The 17,910-nt window shown below is 37.1% G+C and overlaps 4 protein-coding genes across 5 annotated transcripts; all 4 read right to left on the bottom strand.

Moving 5' to 3' along the window:
- Positions 1 to 1,296: 1,296 nt before the first annotated feature.
- LOC110618816 lies at positions 1,297 to 4,721 on the bottom strand. The gene is made up of 2 exons (XM_021762070.2): positions 3,821 to 4,721; positions 1,297 to 3,622 (listed from the first exon to the last, which is right to left on the bottom strand). Exon 2 carries the CDS (start codon positions 2,888 to 2,890, stop codon positions 2,153 to 2,155), a length of 738 nt encoding a protein of 245 aa, XP_021617762.1. The 5' UTR covers positions 2,891 to 3,622; positions 3,821 to 4,721; the 3' UTR covers positions 1,297 to 2,152.
- Positions 4,722 to 4,873: 152 nt separating this feature from the next.
- LOC110618817 (60S ribosomal protein L35) lies at positions 4,874 to 6,447 on the bottom strand. Its single transcript, XM_021762071.2, has 4 exons — positions 6,335 to 6,447; positions 6,112 to 6,247; positions 5,725 to 5,881; positions 4,874 to 5,092 (listed from the first exon to the last, which is right to left on the bottom strand). The coding sequence occupies exons 1-4, from the start codon at positions 6,336 to 6,338 to the stop codon at positions 5,018 to 5,020; spliced, it is 372 nt and encodes a 123-aa protein (XP_021617763.1). The 5' UTR covers positions 6,339 to 6,447; the 3' UTR covers positions 4,874 to 5,017.
- Positions 6,448 to 9,816: 3,369 nt separating this feature from the next.
- LOC110619646 (probable serine/threonine-protein kinase PBL10) lies at positions 9,817 to 12,695 on the bottom strand. The gene is made up of 6 exons (XM_021763171.2): positions 12,570 to 12,695; positions 12,165 to 12,472; positions 11,917 to 12,052; positions 11,618 to 11,745; positions 11,392 to 11,515; positions 9,817 to 10,343 (listed from the first exon to the last, which is right to left on the bottom strand). Exons 1-6 carry the CDS (start codon positions 12,610 to 12,612, stop codon positions 10,006 to 10,008), a joined length of 1,077 nt encoding a protein of 358 aa, XP_021618863.1. The 5' UTR covers positions 12,613 to 12,695; the 3' UTR covers positions 9,817 to 10,005.
- A 522-nt stretch (positions 12,696 to 13,217) lies between these two features.
- Positions 13,218 to 17,012, bottom strand: LOC110619647 (receptor-like cytoplasmic kinase 176). 2 transcript variants are annotated; one of them, XM_021763173.2, is made up of 6 exons: positions 16,788 to 17,012; positions 15,131 to 15,402; positions 14,510 to 14,645; positions 14,328 to 14,416; positions 14,064 to 14,187; positions 13,218 to 13,731 (listed from the first exon to the last, which is right to left on the bottom strand). In XM_021763173.2, exons 1-6 carry the CDS (start codon positions 16,837 to 16,839, stop codon positions 13,382 to 13,384), a joined length of 1,023 nt encoding a protein of 340 aa, XP_021618865.1. In that variant the 5' UTR covers positions 16,840 to 17,012; the 3' UTR covers positions 13,218 to 13,381. The 2 variants fall into 2 exon arrangements, with proteins under 2 accessions (XP_021618865.1, XP_021618864.1); XM_021763172.2 differs by having other exon boundaries at positions 14,277 to 14,416.
- Between the last annotated feature and the right edge of the window lie 898 nt (positions 17,013 to 17,910).

Consider the following 17,910-nt stretch of genomic DNA (forward strand, 5'->3'; position numbering starts at 1 on the left):
TGTAGCCTTGCCGGTCCAAATATGAGGCCCCTCCAAGCTTCGGGGGAGATCGACCCTAGATTGAAGAGGTCGGACTATCTGTTTTGGATTTGACCATACTGCGGTTCGATTCTTTTGTATCCTGATGAGTCAGGGCTTTCTACTGCCCCATTCAGTTGTTCAGAATGGTTTATTTGGCTTTTTATGTTGCTCCTGTCTCTTTGATTCTTTATCTGAGCGTTGGGCTCTCGTGTATGTATCGGTTAGTTAAGTTTTTTGCCCCCGAGTGTTTATGGTTTGTCTGCTCTCGAGCGTTTTGCGGGCTCTTTGCTGCCTGGACCTCTCTTTAGGCCAGCTGAGTTGGTTTAGTGTTAGCGATCAATTCTCGAGGTCGATGCCTCTTATGATTGCCCCTGATTCTCTGTTTGACCCTGTATTTTGGTACGCATTTTGCTTAGGATTCGCCTTGCCTTAATTCGGTTTGCCTATTGGATTTACCAGTACCGAGCTCATTTATGCCTCAGTACCTTCTTGAGGTCGGCATGGCACTTTGGCGCTTTTGGCTGTTGTGCGAGATCAAAGTCTCTTTACCTTGTGACTCGAGCTCCTTTGGGAGGTCAGAGTTTAGCTTTTCATTTATGGCCCCGTGCCTCAATCTTTTATGTGAGGTCGGAACTATGTTCTTATGAGTCGTTTTTGCGTGTTGTAGTTGTATACCGCTGTTTGCTGTGAGTATGTGATACCGAAAGACCTCTGAGGATCCTGGTCTTTGTTGCTCCGGGAGATCTTTGAGATCTTCGCCGGCCGTTTTTTGCTCCGAGAGGTCTTTTGAGATTCTCGCCGGCCGTTTTTGCTCCGGGAGGTCTTTTTGAGATCCTCGCCGACCGTTTTTGCTCCAGGAGATCTTACGGGATCCTGGCCGTTTTTGCTCCGGGGAGATCTTGGTGATCCCGCCGGCCGTTTTTGCTCCACGAGATCTTATGGGATCCTGGCCGTTTTTGCTTCGGGGAGATCTTGGTGATCCCGCCGGCCGTTTTTGCTCCGGGAGATCTTTGAGATCCGCCAGCCTTGTACCTTCTTTGAGGTATTCTGTAAGATTCGGGCTCTGTGGCCTTACTGTCGCTTCGTCATCTCAGCTGGTTTTGTGCCTAACTGAGGTCTTGGGCAAGATTCAGGCTCATTGGCCTTACTGTCGCTTCGTCATCTCAGCTGGTTTTGTGCCTAACTGAGGTCTTGGGCAAGATTCAGGCTCATTGGCCTTACTGTCGCTTCGTCATCTCAGTTGGTTTTGTGCCTAACTGAGGTCTTAGGCAAGATTTAGAATTCTTTCTGCAAAATAAGAGCTTGCACAAGGCGTATATAACGAGAATGCTCGTTGTTAATTCAATAATATTCATCAATAAATAATATGTCGCACATGTCACTTAGTTTCATATTTCAGATGAACGTGAATATTTGTTCTAACTAACAATATTAACTCATGCAATTCAAAAGTTCAATAAACAATATTTGCATGCGTAAATTTCTCAAAATTTTACTTAACAAAAGTAATATGTTTAAATACATAATCCCTTTCAATAGAATATTCATGCTACTTTTAACTAGCAACGGAAACTTTCCTGCTAAGCTAGTATGTTTTTGGGCATATACTTGTGTACTCATGAAAATTTTATTCTAAGATTTAAATTTTATAATTAGACATGATATTCTAAGATATTTGCATTTAAAATAATAATAATAATAATTAGAAGCATTAAAGAGTCAAAATTTCAGGAAGGTCGTACTAAATTCCTCACCTGATAGTAATAAGCTGGCTGAAATTTCCACTCAGTCAAAGACCTTTCACTAGTTCCCAAAGTTGGACTAAAATTGCTATGGATCGTTTTCGAACGAGTCTCCAGTAATTCAGCAAATACCAAAAACTGTCTGCTCACCCATGTCCTTGAGGCTCCCAGTGCAGGCACAGGGAATCTCCAAGTTGTTAACCGAATCCTCTTCTTGGCAAATGCGCACTCGGCGACCTGAATCAAAGGCTCTTCTTCCTGGGTCTCCTGGTCCAAAGCAACTGCGTGGGTTTCCTGATTGAGCACAGAAGACGAGGGACCAACAGAGGGCTCAGGAGGCACCTGATCCGGCCTCATAAGGTGGTCGGCGTACAAGACGACATGATCACTCACATCGAAAATAGAAATCGAAATCCTGCGCGCAAATTTTTGTATTTATGGGAAATTGTTTTCTTCTGATTCCACAGGACAAAAACCGCGTCCCCGTTTTCTAAGGAAACCGATGACCTTCCCCCTTCATCCCTGTAATATGTATTTGCTAATCCAGCAAATGTGTTGCCCAACTTATTGAGAGATTGTTCAAGCTGTGACGAATCGGCAGGGTTGAAGACAACGAGGTATTTGGACTTCAATTCGGCACGCTTACGAAGTGCAATTATTCGATCTTCACTGATATCATCGGAAGATGAGTGCACCACAACCACAACTAATTTAATGTTCTTCTGACGACGCACAGCTTTAAGGTTTTCAAGGTCAAAGCAGAGCTGAAGCCACTGTGTGGGATCCCCAGAAACATGATCGGAAATAAATAGAGCGGCGACGACAGCGGGAACCCTAGTGCAGTGCTTGTGAAGCTGATCCCTCTTAAGAATCCCGGCCGTAAGACTCGAGGATGGATCGAGAGGCGAAAGAGAGTTCTTATCAGCGGAGGACAAGAGGAGAGAGATCTTAGTGATGTCGGGCAAGGCGAGGGTGTTGCTTGGGGGCCTGCTCAGAGAGGAGATGGGTGGTGATGAGGGAGTGGTCCTCCGGACATCGAATTCGAAGGACTCGCGCCATGGAGAGCTGGTGACGCCGGTCATCTCAAGATCAATGGCGATGAAATCAGCAGTACTAACATTGTTCATTTCCGCGCGACCCACATGGTCGGATTGCTACATGGTCGCGCCGACCTCACTTGTTGGAGCTCGACCAGACCAGCGATTTCCTCATCAGGTCGATGCATCTTTGCCACCATCACGTCTATTTATTGGCCCATTTCAGCGTCGCGCCGACCTCACTTGTTGGAACTCGACCAGACCAGCAACTTCCTCCTCAGGTCGGCGCGTCTTTGGCAGCTCGAGCTCCTTCCACTCTTGCTATTCCAACCATTCGACCTGCCCCTTTTTTTTTTCTTTTTTCGCGGACTCCTCCTCTCTAATTCATAGCAAACCTGCCCATCCAACCTTTACACCATATGTACTGTTGATCTCACAGTTTCAATAAATATATACACCATCTGAAGTTTCACTTCGTCAAATCTCAAAGAAAAAGTTAGTAGTAATAAAATTCAATAAATATTAAAATAAGCTATCTAAAAGACTATCAAAATATTCTTGAACCAGCTAGATTTATTTTTTTCAGCTAGGTTATTCAGCTGGGTTATTGTAAATCTCCAGCTTTCTTTTCGCATAAGCTTTCATACCTTCATGTGGATCTCAATGGGTGAATTTAGGAACTCCGGTGACGAAAAGATCTCCTTCGTTCCCACAGACGGCGCCATTTGATAAATATTTTCCTCCTCCTGGTCCAACTTTCTTCTTGGTCCACCATATGGGTCCATCAAATGGGTCTCCCAATGTTCTACTTGATGAAAGAACCTGCAAAATAAGGAAAAACGGTCAGGGGTCTACAAGGGATGCCCCGGTGAAGATCCTCTGACGCTCAAGTCAGATTTTATGGATTAGAATAGTATATTTGTGTAAAGGTTGCAGAGAGAAAATAAAAATGGAGTCCAGGAAGGAGAGGAAGAAGAAGCCCCCCAGAGAGAGAGCCTCCCCTCACGTTTATAGTGTTACCTGTCTGTGTCCTTCAGACCCGTACGTACGAACGTGTTAGGCCCTTCTCCAGGCGGCCATTTAATTCACCCTGGCACGCATACGAACAGGGTTGATGAGTGATTAGACCTACTCCCCTATTGGGCTTATGCTCGTATCTGACCCGAATTGCCCTGGGTCGCTGGCCCAGACTCGTGAAGTCGAGCCGTCTTTCGAACGTATAATCTGATGGGTTTTGGACCTGTGGCCTTCTTTTGGATCCGGTCTTATTCCTGAGCTAGGAAAGATCTGGAGGTTATCAACAGGTATTTTAAAATTTTCTAAATAGTACTTTAATGAAGTGTTTTTATCAACTGTATGTCCGTAATGCCAAACAGGCCCTCAGTATCTTTGAATCTCTCATTGTCATTGGTGTCCTGTAATTCCTGCAGAAATTCTACCACATCTTCCATATTTGGGCGTAGCTTTGCTTCCCTTGACGCTATGCAGGTCGAGCTACTTTTGGCACATGGGCATTGGTCATCAGCCTGAAACAACAGTATTCACACAGATTTTTTTCCCACTAAACATTGTTTTTGCAGCAATCTTTAAATTCATTCAGCCAGTTGTTGATCAAATGCTCAAGCACTTCCCAAATCATTTTTTGAATTTGCGAAAACCTCAGCATATTAAATCCAAAAGCAGATATAGTCCTCCATCTACTATACTACCAACTAGTAATTAATATAATCTACTTGTCAAATTCAAGTTCTAAAATAAATAGAAAAAAAAAATCTAATTAGACTAATTACCTCCTTTCTCTTTTCTGTATTTGAGTTTTTATTTTCCTTTCAATCATAATTAACATTAGAGAAAATATAAAACAAATGAAAACTAATCAGGGTTGTCCAGAAGAAAATAAACTATTATTTCATAGCACAAGAAGAGGCCATAGGTTGCAGTCGTTAGTGAAAGCTAATTAAGTAATGCATCATAAAGTTAATACTATTGCAAAGGCACCTTAAACACAAACAAAACACTTGGAAAATTTAGGTTTACAAAAAGAAAATTAAAAAGAAAAAACAAATATCTCAGTGAGGACTCAAAAACTTGAGAAGGGATAACATTAAACTGGAGGAGATCATAGTCATAACAAAAAGATAATCCATTGTCAAAACTTGTCAACCAAATAGGTTCACAGTTGCAAAATTTAAAAAAACCTATTCCCAAGATACCATCCTACATCTTAATAGCATATTTTCTCATGGGAAAGTACATTTCTCTCTTCTTCTCCCGTTCTGTCTTCAGAGATTGCTGCACAAGAACAAATTAAACATCATTAGAAAGAAAGAAATCCATACGTGAAACAAATGAAATCCCACAAAACTTCATACAAAATGATAAGAGAATCCAGCATGATAAGTATGGAATTCCTAAGAACCTTGGAGGAACTGAAGAGTTCTTTGAATGCATTACAGAATTGAGAAACCAAAAGGCATAAAGGTATGCATATAAATCAAATTAAAATCAATTATAGTTCCACCATAAGAAGCAAAGTTGGAAGTATTTATCCAATCCAAACTATGAAACTCATTCTTATTACATGATATGCTAGCAATAATTCCACAAATTGCAAATTTCCAAACCGGAAGAATATCAGTGCTAACTTAAAGAAGTAGCATCAGAACTAGCAAAATACTTGTATTTCAATTCAGAAAAGAAATAAAATAGATAACACAAAGCTCAAGATTTTCATGAAGATCATTCAACAAATATATTCATAACCACCTCCCTCCTCCCAAGTGCATTTTCCTCGAGAATGTAATCAATATGGTTTGAGTTGGTAACCATATCAAAGAACTTTCAGTTGACATCATTAAACAATGTAACTCCATATATATAATACTCATCATCATGAGCTCACAAAACCAGAAGAATATTGATACCTGGTGCTTAGTAAGCCTCCTGCGGATGGCTCTGGTCTTCTTAGGGCGCAGATCAAGAGGTAAAAATTTCTTGTTCTTATATGCCTCCCTAAGAGCAGCCTTCTGTTTCTGCGAGATGACAGTCAAAACCTGTGCAATTGATAATCTCACCACCTTGCTGCAGCCACACAAATAAGCAACAAAGAACAAAAAGATTGCACAAAATCAATACATTAATAATAAAACAAATAAATAAATTCCCTTCAAAAGCAAATTCATCTAAAAAAACCCCAAATCGCAAGTAAAAACCGCCCAAATTGATAACTCATTATACCAACAGGTAAATGATCACTTGCATACGCATTTTATTGATTCAAAGAGAGAGAGAGAAAGAGAGAGAGCGCGCACATCTTGCTAAGCTTGTTAGGAGCACCACCGGTGACCTTGGCAACCCGAAGGAGAGCAAGCTCAGCCTTTAGATCCTTCAATTGGTTCAGTAGCTCAGGCTTCGACTTCTGTCTCAGCTCATGGACCTTAATTCTCGCTGCAATAGAGAAACACAGAAATCAGAATAAAAAAATGACTCTTCAAATTTTCAAAATGGGATTCATTTGGTGGATTCAATTCATACCCATGTCTTTCTTCGAGGTTGGGCAACGGCGACTGCTCCCTGCTACTCCGCTTCTATGAAACCCTAAATCGAAGAAGGTGGTTTTAAATGAAATTAAATACAATAAGGATTGGTTTTTGGGCTTGCTGTGAAATCGGGTTGGGCTTAGCTTTAGGCCCACTACTTATAATATAAATACTAAAAAAAATTATTATTAACTCTAATTCAAAATCATTCAATTAACACATTTTTATATCTTGTTAAAATTTAATTTTTAACTCATTTTATTAAAAAAATTAATAATTATTTTAAATTATTTATATTATTTATTTATTCATACTATTTAGTTTTCTGACTAATATTAAAATAAGGTATACTTGATATTTTTTCGTTTAATAGAAATACTATGGCATCCTTGTGGTCCATGGCTGCGAGCACCACTGTGGCGGTTTTCTCAATCTATTGGTGACTGATGGCTCCGTGATGAGGCCGCAGCAGACGGTACAGTCGTTCCCCAGCAGTTAGACGGACATAGTGTAGTTACTTCGCATCATGTCTCATCCAATGCGGATGTGGTTGCGCATGGTGATTTTGACGTGGCTGTTTGTAGGATAGCTGATCATTTGATACTCTAATTGATTCTCAGGTGCTTGGTGGGGGTCAGTCTGATGGGTTATTATTATAGAGCCAAAACGACGTCGAAGGGAAGATTTATGTATGGATGAACAGTCCCATGTTGATATGATTACTGGGGATAATGTGGTCTTCAAAACAAAAAACGCAGAATCGACAGGTCTCATGGAGAGGCCTGCCGAGGGCAATGACTTTTCTAAGTTGAAACTGTTGAGGGCTTGGCAACTTTCGTTTAGTTCAGTGCTTGCAGGAGCTTGCAAGAGAAAAGCGGCCAATGTTTATTTTTCTTATTAAAACTTAATCTCATCGGGATAGATTGGAAAATTTACGGGTGAAATTAGATTATGATGGTGTTTTTGTTGTGGACAGTCGAGGTCGTAGTGGTGGTTTGGCTCTTCTTTGGAGAAAAGAGGCTTCTGTCTCATTGTTAAGTTTCTCTAGATTTCATATAGGCTTTTATGGTAATTCTGACCGTGGTCATCGTCATGAGTCTTGGCAATTGCTTCGACATCTGTCTAAAGTTTCTCCTTTACCTTGGTGCTGTTTGGGAGACTTTAATGATATCCTGGCTGCCAGTGAAAAGAGATGAGGAAGTCCTCAGCCGTGGTGGTTGTTGAACGAATTTTGGAGTGTAGTAGTTGATGCTGGTTTATCAAACTTATCTTTAAAGGGATATATATTTACCCGCGAACGTGGGCATGGTACTACTGTGTGGGTAGAAGAGCGGCTTGATCGCGCTCTAGTTAGTCATGCTTGGAGAAATCTTTTCCCGACCGCAAGCTTAGTTTTTGTTGAGTATTCTTCTTTGGATCACTTATCGATTTTCTTAGATCCAAGACCTGTAGTAGTTAGGTCTAATTATTCTCGGTCTCGGTTTGATAACAATTGGTTGAGGGAGGAGGATTGTCGTGGGGTAGTGCAGTGTAGTTGGACCTCTTCTCGCCATTTGGATATTCTGAAGAGGTTTTCAAAATGTAGTAAGGATCTGTCTGCTTGGAATTCTAATAAGAGACAACAACGTCGTGCTTCGATTAATACTTGGAAATTCCAAGTGTCCTCTTTACGTCGATTTAGAGATGCTGCAGATGTTGCTACCTTTGTTCACGCAAAACGTAAGCTTCAGGACTCTTTAAATCAACAGGAATTGTATTGGAAATAGAGGAGTAAGCAGTTCTAGCTGAAGGAAGGGGATGCTAATACTAAATATTTTCACATTATGGCCACAGCTCGACATAAACAGAATGAGGTTCTGAAATTACAGGACAAGTCTAGAGTTTGGCATGAATGGCCAGATGATTTGGGTTTACATATAGTGGAGTATTTTGGAATTCTTTTCACTGGACAATCTAGCAATGTTGAGGCAGTAACAGAGTGTATATCTCCATGGGTTACTAATGCTCATGCTAGTCTTTTGAATTCTCCTTTTGACGCCACAGAGGTTAAGGATGATTTATCCTCTATGCATCCTGATAAGTCACTGAGCCCGAATGGGTTAATCCCAGGTTTTTTCAGCAATTTTGGGACGCGTTGGGCGCTGATATTAAAGCAGCTTGTCTGAAATTTTTGGATGATGGTTGTTTACCTTTGGGTTTAAATGATACATTCACTGTTCTTATACCAAAGGTAAAGGCTCCTTCTTCTATGAGTGATTTTCGTCCCATTTCCCTTTGCAATATGTGGTATAAGGTCGTTGTTAAAGTTCTCGCAAATCGAATAAAGTTGATTCTGCTTGATATAGTTGGCCCGTATCAGAGGGCTTTTGTACCGAGACGTAATATTATTGATAATTTTCTTATTGGATTTGAAGTCCTCCATTATTTGAAGCGTCGATCACAAGGAAATTGTGGTTCTGCAGCTTTAAAGTTAGACATGTCCAAAGCTTATTATAGGCTTGAATGGCCCTTCTTACGAACAGTGCTAGAACGCTTAGGTTTTCCATCTCATTGGGTTTCACTGCTTATGCATTGTGTGTCTTTAAGTGCAGAATTATGTGGTGTTGTACATGGATGTCGTGTGGCCCATAGAGCATCTAGTATTAGTCATTTATTCTTCGCAAATGATAGTTTGCTCTTTTTCAAAACTGTTGAGTCGGAAGCATTGGTGGTGAAGGATATATTGCATACATATGAGGTAGCATCGGGACAATCTTTAAATCTCCACAAACCTCAACTATTTTTTAGTTCTAATACTTTGGAAGGGACTCAAAGCCTCTCACAGTTCTGTTGGGTGTTGAGTCTCATCCCAATCTGGGTAAGTATCTCGGGTTACCCTATTTTATTGGTCAGTCAAAGAAGGAGGTTTTTTGCTTTATTAAAATAGGATTTGGTAGCAACTTCAGTCCTGAAAAAGAAAACTTCTTTCCCGTGCAGGTAAGGAAGTGCTATTAAAAACCGTAGCTCAAGCCCTTCCCAATTATATGATGAGCATATTCTTATTGCCTCTATAGGATGATCGGAGAATCGGGTAAAGTGCTAAAGCGATCTTCTTCTTCATCGGCAGATTTGAGATTTTGGCTAGGTTTCTCCTCCATCTCAGGCTCGGTTCTGCAAAAGAGGAAGTGAAAACTTGATCTTAACAGCTTGGATGATCATCCAAGCTGCAAACTTCATTCCGATGCTTTCAAGAATAAGAGCGACAAAACATCAGATATGACAGAATGCATGTCAGCTTCAAACTCTGCCAACTTTGGTTTTCTTTTTCTAAAAAATTATTATCCAGGAGTAGGAGATAGATTAGTGTTACCTAAAACATCAGGCTATTTTCAAATTTGATAACTTTCAGTTCTGGAGATTTGCAGTACTAGTACTAATAAATAACTACTGAAATATTTATAAATTTTAAGATTTTCTTTAACTCTAATTTAATTTAAATAATAAAATTATTATCCACTATAAAATTTAAATTTAATCATAAATATCAAGCAATTCTATTATTCCCTTCCTTCTTACTTGTATTTACAGTATAAAAAAAATATTAAACAATCATGAAATATACTAAATCACAACATTTTTTTAAAATAAAAGAAACACACATTAATTTCAGAAAATTTTATAAAATTTCTAAAAGGCAGAAGTGTCTCTTTCGGAAGGAAGTGAAGAAGCTAGTTGTTCCAAGGCTTTTACAACAGCATCCATCTTAGGTCTCTGGTTTGGGTCCGATGAGAGGCATTGGTATGCGAGCTGCCCTGCTTTCAACACATCAGTTGATGAAAATTGCCCATTGAGACGAGGGTCCACTACGTTGAGAAATTTGCGTTTATGGTTAAGCCATGGCTTTGCCCACTTAACTAAATTTCTTTCTGGTGTTTCCATGTTCATCTCCATGGCTCTCCTCCCACTCAACACCTCCAGCAATACAACTCCATAGCTATATACATCTCCACTTTTCCTTAAATGACCTTTAGAACAACTCAGATCAACAGAAATATATATATATAAATTAGTTTCTTTCTCTTTTCTTATATAAAAATATTTTTATTTTTATTTTTCTTCATTTGTCTAATTTACCCATATAATGCATAAAAAAGTAAATTAATTAGTTTTAGAAGATTAAAATAAATGAAGTTCTTAGAGGATGGCATTTTTTTATTTTGGTCAGTAAATGGAGGATAGGAATTGAATTCGGCTAACAGAATGATTTCACATCTGCCTTTATCAACCATTTAATAGGACATTCAAAGCATATATCACTATACTATTTTAATTTTTTTTAGGATATTTTAAGAATGAGAATTAAAGAATATAAATAAATCAGAACTATTTAAAATTCACCTCGATAAAAACTTGATCAATTTCAACTCGATTTCTAAACGATCAAAACTCGAGTTTAACTTCTAAACTCATTTAGTAAACGAGTCAAGTTTGAGTTTTATAGTATTTGTTTCGCTAAATCTAGTGAACTCGATTTAGTTTTGAGTTCATGAACAAATTCGTGAATAATCTTATTAAATAGGTCGAAATTAATATGATAAAAGAAATAAACTTAAACTCTACATATATTTTTATAAGTTAAATTTAAATTTTTTAAAATTTTTGTATGTATATTTATTTAATAAAAATTAGTTAATTTAAACTAAAATTCACTATACATATAAATAAATTAAACTGTTCGTAAATTATTGAATACTAAATTCGATAAAAATCCGATTCGTCCAAATTCGTTTGCTAAATAAACTAAACTTAAACGTATTAATACTCATTTCAAACTCAAAATGAGTAAAGTTAGAGTTTACTCGAATTTAAAAAAAAAATAACGAATTAAAATTAAACTTTTTAAATTTCGGCTTGCCTCGTTTTATTCACTATTAAAATATAACTATTATATATATAACAGTTGTGTTATAATAATAATTATTATTTATGGTGGATCCCATATTAATTTTAGCATATTCTATATATAAGGATTGTATAAAAAAAATTTTGGTAGAAAGCAGAAAGATAGATTACCAGTGTTGATGTACTCGGGGGCCAAATACCACTCCATGCCCAATACTCTTGTGGTGATATGGGATTTAGCATCTGATGGTCCATCCTTTGTTAATCCAAAGTGTGAAAGTTTAGCGTTGAAGTTCTGTCGTTTTGAAATAATTATAAAAAAATATAATTATTTTAATTAATTTTTAAATAATATAAAAAAATATAATTAATTTTTAAAATTTCCAATTGCACGTACCAAGTCAAGTAGGATATTAGATGTATGGAAGTCTCGAAATACAACGTCTGCCTCATTATGAAGAAATGCTAATCCCCTCGCAGCACCAACAGCAATTTCTATACGCTGTTTCCAAGAAAGATTACCTCCTGTTTTATCATATGTAAATTATTTTTTTTTAAATTTTGAGAATAAATAATGAAATTTAATAACACTTGCTTTTTATTGTAATTTATCAAAATACTTTTTACCAACTACAAATTAAATTATTTTTATTTTCAATAATTTAAAAAAAAAAAAAAAAAAAAGAAGATGGTTACTTGTAAAGAGATGATTCTCCAAGCTGCCGTTGGGCATATACTGGTAGACAAGAAGCCAGTGAGCATTTTCCAAGCAATAACCTATCAACTTCACTATATTTGGATGGCATAATGGTGCCTGCTGCTTGATTTCTGTCTATGCTTTATCAATATCAATCATATAATTAATTCAACTATTTGGAGATTTTATCCCATCATCTTTAACACAAGTACATATATCGCTACAAATTGGAAAGGCATATACTGACCAGCCATTCCTGAAGATCATGGGAACCATTTTGGTCAAGCATTTTGACAGCAACAAGCATGCCTGTCTCAGGCGAGGCAGCTGTTAACGTATCCAAATTAATCCAGGCTTTGAACACAGGACCATAGCCACCTTGATCCACAACGTTATTCTGATTGAAATCCAAGGTAGCTGCTTTGAGCTCACTGAATCTAAACATCTTCAACTCTGGATGCTGCAGGACTTCACCCTTTTCTCCTGAAGCATTCATATCATTTCTCCTCATCAATAATTGGCTTCTATATCTTGGGTTCATTGCTTTTCTTTTTCCTGAAAATAGATCAGAAAGATTCATGCTTGAAAACAAGAAACAAAACCCATTAATCAAAACTAGATAGAGCTGTGAAATTTCAGAGCAGAAGGTTACCAGGACGGCTGCGGTTGGCTCCTACACTGAGACACAGTCCCATGATGAGCACCAGTTGCCAAAGAAAATCCAGGCAAGCTAGCCAAGACGATAGCAAGTAAAGAAAACGATTTAAAGAGCCAGCCCGTGAACAACGAGAAGAAATCTACTGGGAAAACAATGCCGAGTTGTAAATAAATATATAATTTGGCTTTTTCTATTCATCTGGCTTCTTAGAAACTACGCTTTATTTGTTTATTTATTCTCTCCCAAGTCCATGAATTAACAAAATTTTTAATCTCAATAATTTAAAAAAAATTGGTGTAACGAGAGTTTTTAATTTTTTTATTCGATTCAATTTAAAATCCTAACAGACTGTACCATGGCTCTTCTAACCAAGATGAACCAAGCATCTAAACATAGGGAAGCTATAACTTGGCATCTTGAATGATGTCTTCAATGACTAACGAAGCTGGACCCCTTTACAAGCATGAATAAATTGTACTAGAATCACCTTCTACTATAAAATTATATGATAATAATAATAACCTAAATAAATTATTAAAATACAAGTCTTTTTATTTTCAAAAAAAAAAAAATGTATTATGTATGAATGTCAAGTGTTCGAGTGTACAAATATATATCGAACACGTCGAACACGTGGCAAAATGAAGAGTCGAAGTATCAGGGATTATTACTCAAATGAATAGTTAATCATAATCAAGCATTTTCCCTCTTCTGTTAGCAAACAGGATTACAGGAGAAGACACTCAGGCTTGTTTATAGCAAACTGTATATATTCGACACTTTGGCTATGATATTTGCTCAAGTTGTCATTGATCTTTGGCAGGGTTTACCCTTGGATGTCTCCATTGTTTCCGGATATAAAGTTGTTCAAGAACTTCGACCACTTGTTCCATATTTGGCCTATCCTTCACTTCTTTTGATAAGCACCGGCGGGCAAGATGGAGTGCTATTTGCGCGTCACCAATCTTATACTGTCCTTCCATGCGCTTATCCAACACTTGAAAACCGTTACGTTTGCTGCTAAGAGAAGCCTTTGCCCACTCAACTAAATTTTGTTCTCCGGGAGGTCTATTTATTTCTTTACTTCGCCTGCCAGATAGAATTTGGAGGAAGACCACCCCGAAACTGTATACGTCACTTTTTCTTGTTAGATGACCTTCATAAGAAGGGAACGAAACAAGTGAGATACAAGCTAGTGAAAACTGAACAATTGTTGATAAAATAGGTGGGGTCTAATTCCATCTCAAAAGCAAGCTTGTAGGGACAGAATTGCAGTTTGCAAGTCATATATGAAACACTTTTCTGTCTTACATGTGATCCATGTAGGACAACACACCCCTCCCACCCAAAACTAGATATCTGAAGCGTGAAGTTTGCAGTGCTGAACATGTGTGGGTAGTCTACCATCGAGACTCATAGAAACTTTACTTTCTAAGGTTCTAAATGAATGTCAACTATGAACATGAATAGTTGTGAATGAGGGGGTACCTGTGGCCACATACTCAGGACACATATACCCTATTGTACCCATAACTCTTGTGGTGACATGGGTTTTATCATCCATAGGCCCATCTCTGGCTAAACCAAAGTCAGAGAGCTTTGCGTTAAAGTTCTGTCATGATGATTGAAAGAATACGTCAGAGTTTACAATGCCATATCTCCTCTTGGAAACAAATTCAGTAGTTGAACATTTTAACATACTTCATCAAGTAGAATATCTGAAACTTTAAAGTCTCGATATATCGCATTAACCTCATCATGGAGAAATTTGAGACACCTAGCAGCACCAAGAGCAACTTTCATACGGAGATTCCAGGAGAGCGGTTGCATGTCAGAACTCTCTGTTCCAAGAATACAAACTTGAGATCACACAAAACCTTGTACCTTGAGTCACAAGGTTCAACTGCTAGGAAAAGAAAAGGACAGTCACTTACTTCCAAATATATGATTCTCCAAGCTGCCATTTGGCATGAACTCATAGACCAGAAGACGTTGATCATCCTCGAGCGAATAACCAATCAATTTAACAAGATTTGGATGACATAGCTGCCCCAGGAATTTGATTTCTGTCTATTGTTCAAAAAACTGTAAAAATTAATCAATAATACTCGTTTCACATATTGTCATCTACATACAACAAAGGTAGGATCTACAAAAGTGTTATTATAATACAAAAAAAATGATAAATAAAACACTATATGATATAATAAATCTTTTGGGATTAGGATCAGGTCAATCTCATGTCCAAAGGCATTGAGAAGAAATTTAAAGAAGAATTGCAAATTTATTTGTACAGCATATTTGAATGCACTCAATTCTTGTGTAGGGAAGTACAATGGTTCTATATAAAAATCTCAGCAAAAGCTTCAGAAGTAGGCAGATTGTAGCGTCCCACATTGAGATCGTATGGAATTTGTAATTGTATACAATAGCCAGTGAGAAACTACTAAATAATTTGGACTAACCATTTTGAACCAAGTAGAAAATGGCTCCTAAAGTTATTTGAGTCGGCTTGTTACACAAATGGTGTGAAGGATAGCAGCATAAGTACTTACCAACCATTCTTGCTGACCCTGGCAACGCTTTTGATCAAGCTTCTTTACAGCAATAGGCATGCCTGTGTTAGGCATAGCAGCCTCTAATGAATGTTCATCAATCCATGCTTTGAAGACAAGACCAAAATTACCTCCACCCAAATAGTAACCATGATAGAAGCCTCCCGTTGCTTTTTTCAGTTCACTAAAGCAGAAACTCTTCAAATTGGGAGACTGTAGGATTTCACCTTTTATTTGAGTATCCAGAGGCTCTTCTAGTGGCCTATCATCCTCTACAAAAGTCAACACAACATATCTCTTAAATTCATCCAGATTCCAGACAAGTACAATGCTGAACTAGAAACGAGTAATGTAATATAATTTAAATTTTTAATAACATGATATGTAAGATATGCCTATAATATAGTTGCATGATTTATATCAGATAATTGCAAAAGAAATGTTTATATCACAAAATACATGTATGTCCACATCTGGACAAAGAAGCCTAATATTGTGCAGATGGATTAGAAGGCCAACAAAACGGGAGTATATATGACGATCCTATTGATGCTTTCAATCTAGTAACTAACTGTCTGTTTTGCATTAATAGCTAATAAAGGGTACATATAACTCCACAACACCCTAAACTATGTCAAGAGAATAAACAACTATTGCATCAACATTGCAATCTTCTATATTGAGTGTTTACACCTAAAAAGGTGATACTTGAATTTGGGTACAATCACACTTTAGGACATTGGATGAGAGTGCTCTGTGGTTGTGTTTATTGCCTATACGAGCAATCAGAAAATTTAGTCAGTGGAGCCAACAATTACATGAAACTTTATGTGGATGATGATTAGACAAGTACAATCAAGATGGCTACAGCAACCAGTATAGGAGAATGGTGAAGGCAAAGGTCAAGGTAAAACTTAAGTTTATTTATATTGTAGACTTCAATTTTAGTGCCCTTGCTCATCCATAACTGGGGAAAAGATATACTTGTAATCCCTCAACCAAATCAAGACAGCTCCAACTTGATTTCAATTATTCTTTTACTTTTCCTTTTTATCTTCTGCTTTCATAGTTCAAACGCTGCTTGGATTTTATAGTTCCAGTAGTTAAAACCTCTAGAGGTGTACTCATAGATCACAAGAAGAATTGATAAATTATGACTTCCGATAAATTATAACGGAAAATCACAAGAAGAATTGATGCTAAAAAAGAAAATATCATGGTTGACAAAGGGAATGTCCTAACTGTTTCTGCAATGAAATCCCCATGTGAACTTGCCAAATTGCAGTAATTAGGGTCAGGTCTTTATCTAGAAACTCCTATAACTAGAAGGAACAACACAACTGCAGCAATCTCTAGCAAAATTCCATAAACTATTATCCATTATACTCTAGAAGCTTAATTGGCTATTAGAATAGGATAACATGCAGGTTCAAAGATAAATTATCAATTCCCATCTTAACATAACTTTTCTCAGCAACCAAACAGTGCCTCCATTACAAATCCCAGAAAAGTCAGCAAAAAAGAATCCAATAAAACTATTAACTTTCATATGAAAGCAATTCAAAGCTGAACAAGTTTGAGAAAGAAAATAGAGAAAACATGTGTAGCTGTATAAAAAGCCGAAACGCGAGAAAGCTGTGTAGAACTGCAAGCGTACCTTTGCGAAGAGGAGGCTTAGACTTGATTACAGAACTCAAGCACGAACCCATCAAGAAGAAGAAGCTCAAAGTCCAAGCTCTTGAGCGTCCTCAACTCCCCGGAGATGCTAAAGATCGACTCGAGAATGAAGAAAACTAAACAAGCAACGACGCTTGACCCAGAAAACGAAGAGAAGACTAGAGAAAGAGAAACTCTGATAATAGCCGTCACCCGCGCTAAGTAACGCGTAACACGCGTAAGGAAGCTCAAATGTTATTTCATTAGTTAAATTACTATTTAGTCCTATAATTTAATTAAACTAACTATGTAACCCTTTAATTTCAAAAATATACTACTTTTTAACAAGGACGAAATAAATTTATTTTTAATTTGGTTTATTACATAAAAAATCTAAAAAATTTATAAATTTTTATATTTATAACCTAAATTTAAAATTTTATTCAATTCTTTTACATTTAAAAAGTTAAAAATTTTTATATTTATAACCCAAGGCAAAACATGATAGCGAATGCCATGGGAGAATGAAAAAGCTTGAAAGATAATCTTGTCTCTGTTAGGAGATTAAAACAATAAATCTCATTAAATCCCTGAATTATGCATTCACTAGATTTAAGAATTAAATCGAACAAATAAACTAGACACGCGTACCTGACATCATGGTGTATTGAATTAAATTCTTGTAGTACACAAGAGTAGGTATGCAGTCTTCCAGGAATACCAAATAAGAGTTTGAAAAGAACAATAGCAAAGGAGACTAGGGTTCTGTCTTATTTGATTCCCCGGAAACCACGACCTTATAAAACCCTATTGGGTAGGTTAATTTCTATTTCGGTCCTTTAACAAAATAGAAATTACTAAAGGGTCTCTACACTGTAATCCTATAACCATACTGATACCTTTAATAGTCAATAAAATCAATATAGACCACTTCAATAATTGACTATTCATAAAACCACATATCATATTTATTATTTACATATTAGCCCATAAATTATTTAGAATAATTACAAAATTAATTCTAACAATCTCCCACTTGGGCTAACAAGTGTAAAATAAATATGAATATCAAAAGTGCGCACAAAAATGTAGTTACATAAGATATCAAAAATAATCCCGTCCAT

Source organism: Manihot esculenta, chromosome 7, assembly GCF_001659605.2.
Source record: "Manihot esculenta cultivar AM560-2 chromosome 7, M.esculenta_v8, whole genome shotgun sequence".
NCBI lineage: Eukaryota > Viridiplantae > Streptophyta > Magnoliopsida > Malpighiales > Euphorbiaceae > Manihot > Manihot esculenta.

What these genes read in the sequence shown, in the direction of transcription:
- LOC110619646 (XM_021763171.2), bottom strand. Translation starts at nt 12,612, where the DNA reads ATGGGACTGTGTCTCAGTGTAGGAGCCAACCGCAGCCGTCCTG. An exon ending in AGCCAACCGCAGCCGTCCTG is followed by an intron (nt 12,473 to 12,569) that starts GTAACCTTCTGC and finishes ATCTATTTTCAG; the next exon opens with GAAAAAGAAAAGCAATGAAC. An exon ending in CTAATATCCTACTTGACTTG is followed by an intron (nt 11,516 to 11,617) that starts GTACGTGCAATT and finishes TCAAAACGACAG; the next exon opens with AACTTCAACGCTAAACTTTC.
- LOC110618817 (XM_021762071.2), bottom strand. An exon ending in CCTAACAAGCTTAGCAAGAT is followed by an intron (nt 5,882 to 6,111) that starts GTGCGCGCTCTC and finishes GTGTGGCTGCAG; the next exon opens with CAAGGTGGTGAGATTATCAA. An exon ending in GGAGGCTTACTAAGCACCAG is followed by an intron (nt 5,093 to 5,724) that starts GTATCAATATTC and finishes GTTCTTGTGCAG; the next exon opens with CAATCTCTGAAGACAGAACG.
- LOC110619647 (XM_021763172.2), bottom strand. Translation starts at nt 16,839, where the DNA reads ATGGGTTCGTGCTTGAGTTCTGTAATCAAGTCTAAGCCTCCTCTTCGC. An exon ending in AGGGTCAGCAAGAATGGTTG is followed by an intron (nt 14,646 to 15,130) that starts GTAAGTACTTAT and finishes TTTGAACAATAG; the next exon opens with ACAGAAATCAAATTCCTGGG. An exon ending in CAGATATTCTACTTGATGAA is followed by an intron (nt 14,188 to 14,276) that starts GTATGTTAAAAT and finishes TCATCATGACAG; the next exon opens with AACTTTAACGCAAAGCTCTC.
- LOC110618816 (XM_021762070.2), bottom strand. Translation starts at nt 2,890, where the DNA reads ATGAACAATGTTAGTACTGCTGATTTCATCGCCATTGATCTTGAGATG.